Raw genomic sequence first — 9,849 nt, 5'->3', positions numbered from 1 at the left:
AAGGCAGGCTCTGCACTGATAGCAGTGAGTTCCGCAAGAGGCTTAAATTCACAAACCAGGAGATTATGACCTGAGCTGAAGTTGTCGTTGGACTCTCAAGGACTGAGCCACCCAGGCGTCCAGGAGCCCTGTAAGATAGAGCAGATTTTGATGTTTCACCCTATTCTGAGGCTATGAACCTATTTCCCAGATGTTCAGGGAGAGGATGTCTTTCATGCTCCTCACATGAATAAGCTCTGGGCATCATTTCCTGTCTATGAAGGTTATGGACCCGAGAAGCCAAGCTAAGATTTTCTAGATTTGAAAAATGCCCTAAGGATCAGATCAATTTTCTCTTTGGTCTATTGCCCACATTTATAGTTTGGCTTAAATGATTATTCTCTTGATTATTCGACTATACTCTTAAGATACTTATACTTTTTCTATCATTTTTAGTTGTTTTTAGGGGAAGAGGTGGCCTTAAAACTTAGTCTTCCTTGTTATTGGAAATGGCGTCCCAATTAACTATTTCTTCACTTCTGCTATTTATCTGGCACCAGAGTAGGTGCTAGTGTATAATTCCACGTAACCCGATGGTGATCTGTGTCTTCTGTGAGCCAGCACTGGTCTGTGAATGTGCATCAGCCCACAAACAGATACAGACAGAAATTGAAAGTGAGGCCTTATCCTGTCTCATACTGGTAATCAACAAGACAAAAACAAGTTGTATACCAAGTCATTGGATCTGCTAAAGATGGTTTGATTATTGGCTGTTCGTGGACCAGAGGTGGAGAAGCATGGTGTCTAAAGTGGAATAAGTTTTTAGACTTTTGTGGAGGTCACATAAAAACTGATAAAATTATGGATACTCTCTCCAGAAATATGGCCATGTACAAAGATATATAAAATGTCAATATAGGGGCGCCTGGGTGGTTCAGTCAGTTGAGCGACAGACTTCAGCTCAGGTCATGATCTCACGGTTCGTGGGTTCGAGCCCTGCATCAGGCTCTGTGCTGACAGCTCAGAGCCTGGAGCCTGCTTGGGATTCTGTGTCTCCTTCTCTCTCTGCCCCTCCCCCACTCGTGCTCTCTGTCTCAGAAATAAATAAACATTAAAAAAATTTTTAAAAAGTCAATATATATACACAGATCATCTAAAGTGTTACAGATTTTGATTATTTTTTTAAAATCCTAGGAAGAGACAAAGGCTGGAGAAGACATTTTGAACAATCACTTTATCACCTGACAATGCTACTCTGCTTATTTGTGAATAGAACTGGAGTAGACAAAAGCTGGATCTCATAACAACTATCAAGGGAAAAAGCTGAAAGATGCCATTTATTAGTCACTCCTTCATCCAAGTCACTCCTTCATCCAGGCCAACTTGAGCAGTCCTAGCCTCAGGGTCCAGTGTCTCATGTCAGGGGACTCAGTGATGTGAAAAGTGGCATCTATACCCAGCAGCAGGACACTTATTGTATAGGGGCCTCACCTTGGGTCCACTGTGGATTCTGTTCCTGGGTGTGTAGACTTAAGCCTGTTCTGTGACTTTCCTTGAAATAGAACATGGCCCCACATTCTCTCTCTCTCATCTGTAAGTCTCTGTAACTGTACATATGTATCATAAAGAGTCAGAAATCAATGTAGGGAGTAGTTATAGAGGAGCAAGACTTCACAGAAATTTTTCCCCAGATTTATGGAGATATAATTGACATATACCATTGTGTAAGTTTAAGGTACAAGCTTTTGTTTTGACACATTTCGATACTGCAAAATGATTACCATCACAGTATTAACCTGCATCATATCATACAGTTACCATTCCCTTTTGTGTGGGGCAAACATTTAAGATCTACACTCTTGTTATCTCAGAGATTTTATGTTGAGCTGATAACCACTTCCTCAATCTGCCACCTGGCTGTGCCCTATGGAGAGAAAATGTGTATGTCCCAGCATGTCTTCCATTTTTCTTCTTACAAAAAAAACAATTCAAATATGTGTATAAGATACTTTCCCACAATGAAAATTAATGCATTAGGAAATGCTATAAAGTCCAACCTCAAATATATCCAGAACCCCATCACTTCCTATGATTTTTCCCTCCTCACACCCCAGATGTACAGCTGACATCCCCCTCCTGGACACTGCACTAGTTTCCTACACTTTTCCCCACTGGTCACTGGATCGTCACCTCTCAATTCTGTGCAAGAGCACACAGATGCTTCTAAAGAGATGTGAATCACGTTTATCTGTCCATTCTTTTAACTCCACGTTTCACGCAGAGAAATCTCAACCCTCTTCTAATATCCTAAGGTCTAGACATCTGACTGCGTTTCACATGCTCTCTGCTCCAGCCACAGTGGCCTCTCACCCTTCCTTGAACAAGGACACGCTCCTGCCCTAGTGCGTGTGCCTGGAGGTTCCCCTGCCTGGAAAGAACTCCCTGAAGAATTGCTCTTCAACAATTCCTTGTGTCCCGCACATCTCTCAGAGGTCAGCTTCCCAGTGAGGCTCCCTCTGACAGTAAAGTAGCCACCTTCCCTGTCCCCACACAGGAAACTCTCTGGGTCACCTTCCTCAAAGCACCTACCAATTTAAACATGTCCCTTATTTACCACATTTATACAATATATGGTTGAATCTGAATTACACTGGTTTTGACTGTGTACATCCACCAATATGTGGGCTTGTTTTTTACAGTATCATCAAATGCGTGTTTTCTTTATGATTTCTTAGTACTTTCTAGTTTAATTTATGAGTATATAATACATGTAACATATAAAATGTTAAAGAATTATGTTATCAAAAGGCTTCCAGTCAACAGTAGGCTATTAGTACTTAAGTTCTAGGGGTGTCAAAAGTTATACTTGGACTTGAGACTACACAGTGAGGTTATTGCCCTCAATCCCCACATTGTTCCAGGGTCAAGTGGAGTCTGCCCCTCACCACTAGAACATATTCTCCACAAGACTAGCACGTTTGCCTCTTCTTAGTCACTGAGGTATCCTAGATGAAAAAATAGTGGGTCCTGCACGTGGCACACGACATTATCAGTGGAACGATTGGTCAGCGGAGAGGACCTCTGTCTTCTGGATGAGCCTCAGGCACAGCTGGTCCGTGGCAGCTCCCGCACAAAGTGCCCCCACCTCACCATCAGTGCCGCCTCTACTTTCCCCCAGGGCTGCTCCCCCCTCCCTCTTTCTGCTCAGCTCCCCCCTCCCACAGAGTTTCCCCTGCACAGCACAGCACACAGTTATAGTCCTGTCTTCAGAATCACTGTACTTAGGCTCCATGGGGCCCTTTCGCCAACTAAATAGAAATCTACATTAGACCCTGCTTTATAAATCCATGAATGTAGACGGGAACCAGCACCAGTATCATTAGAACTAAGGACAGGAAGAGGGGGCAGAGAGGCAAAGAAGGTAGAAACTAACTGAAGTTGAACCAGGATGAGAAACTCCCAGATTCCTCTCTGTCTACCTCAGGATGTAAAGAATAATCCAGAAGACAACTCTAGAGGGAGGAGATGGATGAATCTGAAAATTCATGTCTCCAAACCACAGAGACTCCTGTGTGCAGGGCCCACCTAGGCCTGCAGAACAACAGCCCAAAGGACTCCTGGTGCTGTAACCACTGGGGTCATCTGGGGAGAAGGAGACAGAAACTCGGACACATGAGCAAGAACAGGCCTGATGCTCCATAGAAACAAGGGAAAAAAAAACTCCCAAAAGATGGGCCTAAGGTCACAACCCAGGATGGAGCCTGCTGACCCAGTCACAGGAAGCTCTTGCTCCACAAGGTCCTGGTGACAGGTGACGTCCACATCCCTGTGGTCACGGTCCTGGTGAGACAAGGTGCCACAGAAGGGACAAGGACAAGGAGCAGAGACATGACCCAGCTGAGGAGGGAGCTCGACACACCAAGGATGCACTGAGCACCAACTGGACACAGGCCCCGTCCACACTCGGCTCCTCCAGCCCTCTCCTGTCCGCACCTGCAACAGACATGGCACAGGAAACATGCGGGTTCTGGAAGGTTCTCAGTGCTTTCATTTATTTTGTTGCAACTTTACAAATCTTTTCTTTTATTAATTCATCAATCCCACATACCCAGAATTACAAAATACCAATTCATATCTGGATTCTCACTTTCCATAGGAAAGTAAGGCGTCAGTACTCAGCCCAACACAAAAAAAAGATAAGGATGGAGATGGTCCAGCCCTGCCTCTGCTGAAACAGGAAAGCAGGTCAGAAAGGGAACACGAATCAGTATAGGTCATGGTGGGCGGGGGGGGGCCAGTCTCCTGTGTCCTCACAATATGCTAATAGGAACGCAGACACATTCTGACACCATTTGCAGAAAGAGAAGTCCAGAGCTCTTGTAACCAAGTGAGAGTGTGAAAAGATCCTGCATTGCTCAGTCCTCCACAGTCAGCTGGCCTCCCACTGTGGGAGTTCATAGATAATCATGATAATAGATAGATAGATAGATAGATAATCATAGATAATCATGAACACATTTAGGTCACATAAATGCCACATTCTCAACAGCCTCCCATATGCTCAAAGTGCTCCTAGTGCCCCCACTCCTCCCCAGTTCAGGCCTTCTGGAGTCTTACTTTTAGGAGCTGCAGGAGACACATCAGAACCCTGGGCACTGTCATTGCCTGGGGTGGAATAAACAGGACGTGATCAGAGCCATAGGAGATGAGACTAAATGAGGAGCTATGGAGGAGGTGGTGAGCTTCCCACAGAGTCCTGTCTACACTATCCCAGGGTTTCAGGAATCACCCCCTCCATCACGTGCAGCGTGAGAGTAGCTCGGTCCTTTTCCTCCTGTGGGAAGAAAATATCATGTTAGAGACTTGGGACAGATGGGCCATGAGATCCTAGAGCAACCTCCCAGTCCTGGTCCAAAATGAAGTTTCCAGAGTTCTGACTAAACACCCAGGACAGGATTGGGACACATGAAGAAAGAGGTGTGGGGTCACAGGACCACCTGACTTGCTGGAGGTCTGTCCTGAACAGGGACCTTCCTCTCTGTCCTGTCACTGCTAGGTATCAGGTCCCCATCAGCAGAACTACCAAGTGAAAATCTGTCCTTCATTTTCCAAGTGCTTTGCTACAGAGTGAATGTTAGTAATGGCTCCGGAGTGGGCAGGTACATGTGTGTGGATGGTACTTCCCAGGAACAAGGCAGACAATGTGCTACCTACGAAACTCCCCAAGGGGACTAGAGTCTCAGATCCCCCCACTCTGTTCCTACCTGAGAACTTCTTCCTCCAGATCACAGCTCCAACCACCACAATGACCACAAGGACAACCACAGCAGCAATGATGCCCGGGATGGGGATGGAGGGCTGAGAGGATGGCTCTGGAAAGGGAAGGAAGGTGAGAGGCCCAGATATCTGGCTTCTGTCCTGACTTTGTGAAATTCTCCAGAAGGGCCCTGTGTTCCCTGACAGGGGCTCGACCCCAAACCCTCCTTACCCCATCTCAAGGTGATGGGCTCGGGCAGCCCGTCGTGCTGCACATGGCACGTGTATCTCTGCTCCTCTCCAGAAGGCACCACCACAGCCGCCCACTTCTGGAAGGTTCCATCTCCCGCAGGCCTGGTCTCCACAAGCTCTGTGTCCTGGGTGTGGTCCTGCCCATCACGCTGCCAGGTCAGGGTGATCTCCGCAGGGTAGAAGCCCAGAGCCCAGCACCTCAGGGTCACCTCACGGTCAGAGATGGGGTGGCGGGTCACCCTTGTGTTGGGAGATTCTGAGGAAGAAGAAACAGAGAAACCACACTGTGGTTTAGCTTTATGGGCCACTGAAACTGCATCCACATGACCATCCTGAGGTGGACGGGACAACTGGTCTGGATGGAAGAAGCACAAAACCCAGACCCCAGTCTAGCCTTTGGGATCTCCTGATTCTTGTTAAGTTCTGGAATCAGGGAGAGAGCCCGGGTGGGAGGCTGCAGATCTAAAGTGGGGAACGCACTATAGTTCTGACTGTGGTGGAGGGTGAATGATTCAGAAAACCCGGAGTCAGATCTCCAAAGATGTTCTCAGGGAGATCAAGGCCTTGAGAGGGAAGGTCATGGTTCACAAGGTGGCTGCCAGGGTCAGAGGGAACTGCTGATGGGTTATTTCAGGGATGGTCTCAACCTGCATCCCAGGGGGGAGACTGGATTCCTCACTGCCCTTTAGAGAAAAGCGCCCTCTAGGGGAGTTACTCTCTAGTAGAAATATGAACACCGAGGCGGATCTCCCTCTTCCCACCCCGGGAGGGGCGCTGTTCTGACACTGAGTCCATTTTTCCTTCCTCGTGGGAAGCCAGCCCCAGTGGAAGGGAGACTGGGGAGGCCCCGCGGACCTGTACCTGCGCGAAGCAGCGTCTCCTTTCCCATCTCCAGGTACCTGCGGAGCCAATCCAAGCACATGCCTTCCGCGTAGTTCCTGAAGTCTTCCGCCACACCGGCCACCTCCCACTTGCGGCGGGTGATCTGCGCCGCGGTGTCCGCCGCGGTCCAGGAGCGCAGGTCCTCGTTCAGGGCGATGTAATCCTCGCCGTCGTAGGCCAACTGACTGTACCCGCGGAGGAAGCGCCCGTCTGGCCCCACGTCACAGCCATACATATCCTGTAAGGTGTGAGACCCTGGTCTCTACCCCGCCCCCGCAGTCAGACACGCCAACGGAGCCCTGACCCCGCGGTCAGCCCCGAGACCTTCCCAGTCCCAACAGGCAAGTGACTAAGTCCAAACCGAAAGTGAAACCGCTTAAAAGCTCCCGCGGGCTCTTCCCGGGTTGAGGGACTGCCATGCCGGGGGCGGGCCGCGGTTTCCCGCAGACTTCGGGTGGCGCTCGGACCCAGACTTGGGGCGACCCCGGCCCATCAGTGGGGATGGGGGTCATGATCCGGGCCCGCTCACCGGACTCGCTCTGGTTGTAGTAGCCGAGGGCAGTCTGCAGGCTCACTCGGAAAATCTGTGCTGTCTCCTTGACCCTCCGCGTCTCCCGGTCCCAATACTCTGGCCCCTCCTGCTCCAACCACTGCGCCGCGGCTCTACCCTCGGACTTGGGGCATCGCTGTCGAACCGCACGAACTGCTTGTCGTCTACGTAGCCGACTTCCAAGTAGCGGGGCTCCCCGCGGCCGGGTCGGGACACGACGGTGGAGAAATACCTGAGGGAGTGGGAGCCTGCGGGCGTGGAGGGGCTGAGACCCCGCCCGACCCTCCTCCCGGCGCGGGGCCGGGTCCTTGGTGGAGGTGGCCGGGAGGGCAGGACGAGGGGGACCCGAGTCGGGGAGAGCAGGGCAGAGTGGGAGAGGGATGGGGAGGACAGGCCAGGGCGGGGCCGGGTGGGGGTCTGGGGTGGGGGCGGAGGACAGGCACCTCCCCCCGGGGTCCTACGTCCTCGCCGGGCGGTCCCCTTGCCCCTGAGTCCCTTTCCATCAGACCCCGCACTCACCCGCCCAGGTCTGGGTCATGGCTAGGGCCTCCGACAGCAGCAGGAGGAGGGTTCGGGGCATAATGACCCGCTCCTTCAGGGTCTGGAGAGAATGATTCGCAGTTGGTAGCGGGGTCGGGTGCGGAGACTTGGTAACAGGGGAACTTGCAGTGCCGCTGATTGGCTTCCCTGGAAACCCGACACTAATAGGAGTGTGAACTGACTTTGCGTCATCAGTATCCAGGCGGAAATACCTGACAATGGTTGTAGAAAGAGAAGTGGAGATTGGGACCCCTCAACACAGCCCTGGAACCTGAGTCCCTGAGAGCCAGCCCCAGGGACCAGGGACTGCCCAGACCCCCTCACCTACTTCACAGAGCGCTCTTTGTCACAATCTCTCCCTGAGTCGTGGCCCAGGAGCTGTGTGAGTCAGTGATTCTCCCAACATTTTGTTCTCAGGTTATCTACACAGTCTTACAAATTACTGAGGATCCCAAGGATAATTTTGTGTCTGTGGATTATATCTATCAATATTTACCATAATAGGAATAAAACAGGTTTAAAAATTTATTAATTCATTTATGGTCATATTAATAACCCATGGCATGAAAACAGAAATACTGTTTTTATGAAAAAGAACCATTTCCCCAAATAAACAGGGTAGTGAGAAGACTGGATTTTGTTATATTTTTGCAAATCTCTTTCTTGTCTGTCTCGTTAGAAGACCACTGGATGTTCAAATTTGCTTCTGCATTTATTGTGTTGTTTTGGTTGAAATATATGAAGTAATTTACAACCCTGCAACGTAAGAATAGTATGTTTCATAACCTTTTCAAATAATTATGAATATTCTTCTTTGATACTATATTAAAACAACACAAATTGTACTTTCTCTAAGGTAATTTGCAAAGTAGAACCTGAAACAGCATCATTGACTGTCTCCTTCTGTGTTACATTAAACCCATAGGCCTATCTGCACATTGAATGGATCTTGTACTAATGCCTGATTGTTTTAAAGTGTCATTTCACTATGTGATATAGATAGCGTTTGTTAGATTGGAATGGAATTATCAGAACATCACATTTGTTTTAATATTAGCACAAATCCCAGCAGAAAAGTTTCTCAGTATGAGAAGCTGTCAGGCTTATTGGTGGATCACAAGTTTTCCAAAATGTTGATTTTCTCTTGAGAGCTTACGTTTTATCAAGGTAACAAGTACTGCCAGCTGTCTCATGTGAGCTGATTTTCATGAAGGGATAGGTTCATGTTCATTTTCAAGAAACTATCTGCCAAATATCCTAGGCTAAATAGTCCAAGTTTCTGTGTCATTCATTCTTTCAAATAAAAATGGCATTCTGCAAAAGAAAAACAAACACATAAAAAGCATTCCAATTAAGTTCATGGAGATTATTTTCCCTGGGGCTTAGGGATGTAGCAGAAGTACTATACATCCCAAGTCATCATATAACACATATTTAAAATGTGGATTTAAGGGGCGCCTGGGTGGTTCAGTTGGTTGAGCATCTGACTCTGACTCTGGATATCAGCTTATGTCATGGTCCCAGGGTCCTGGGATCAAATCCCATGTTGGGCTCCGCACTGAGTGTACAGCCTGCTTAAGATTCTCTCTCCCTAACCTTCTGCCCCTCTCCCCTGCTTGCACTCTCACTCTCTCTCTAAAAAATAAAAAATAAAGAACATGTGGATTTAAGAATATTTTGGTAAAGATAATAATTTTTAATACTTCAGGGCATTTTAAAGTGATACTAATATATATATTTAATGGAAGTAAGTAGTGGGGAAGAATAACAACTATTGTAGTTTGGACCCATAACCTCCATTCTGGCTATGTTTTACCTAACTGTGAATGTCAACATAGTAAAAAGGCAAATACTGTCTATGTACTATCATGAAAATAGTTTAAACCCCATGGATTCTGTGAAAGGGCCTCAGTGACTTCTGGTGTTCCACAGACCACACTTTGAGAACTGCTGCTCTGAATAAACCTGGGAGGGTCGCCCAGCTGATCCCTGCCCTGGCCTCTTCTTAGCAGAATCCCTTTCCCTGAGCTGGACTTGGCTCTGATAATTTAGCTCTGAGTTTAGCCCCTGAGGGCACCCGGGACAGAACTCACCTCCTGGAAGTTTGCTGCCAGAGTGTCCTCAGTCTGGGAAGGGAGGTGGAGGGGCCGGTATTTCCTTTTGTAATTGGGAACAGTTTGTGCCCGAAGGCACCAGACCCATGCATGACTGACTTTGATTTTGTGGTATACCACCTTACTATGTATTCGCATCCCAGAGATCTCATGTAGTCTGTAAGAGAAATAATATTGGTCTTCACATTTTACATGTACCTAATGCATCTGACTTGAGGCCCATAAAGCATGCAATGCAGTACCGTCCAATACAACATTCTGTAATGAAGGAATTGT

At 48.1% G+C, this 9,849-nt stretch overlaps 1 protein-coding gene across 1 annotated transcript; it reads right to left on the bottom strand.

The window, feature by feature from the left end:
* Positions 1-4,004: 4,004 nt before the first annotated feature.
* LOC106966636 (DLA class I histocompatibility antigen, A9/A9 alpha chain-like) lies at positions 4,005-7,578 on the bottom strand. Its single transcript, XM_053223385.1, is given in 9 exon segments — positions 4,005-4,425; positions 4,472-4,644; positions 4,781-4,813; positions 5,244-5,351; positions 5,468-5,743; positions 6,349-6,624; positions 6,899-7,024; positions 7,027-7,167; positions 7,439-7,578. Coding segments are annotated over 8 exon segments (1,125 nt in total). The 5' UTR covers positions 7,500-7,578; the 3' UTR covers positions 4,005-4,425; positions 4,472-4,540.
* Positions 7,579-9,849: the final 2,271 nt, after the last annotated feature.

Source organism: Acinonyx jubatus, chromosome B2 (assembly GCF_027475565.1).
Source record: "Acinonyx jubatus isolate Ajub_Pintada_27869175 chromosome B2, VMU_Ajub_asm_v1.0, whole genome shotgun sequence".
NCBI classification, from domain to species: domain Eukaryota; kingdom Metazoa; phylum Chordata; class Mammalia; order Carnivora; family Felidae; genus Acinonyx; species Acinonyx jubatus.
This window is presented reverse-complemented; position numbering and strand designations above follow the sequence as displayed.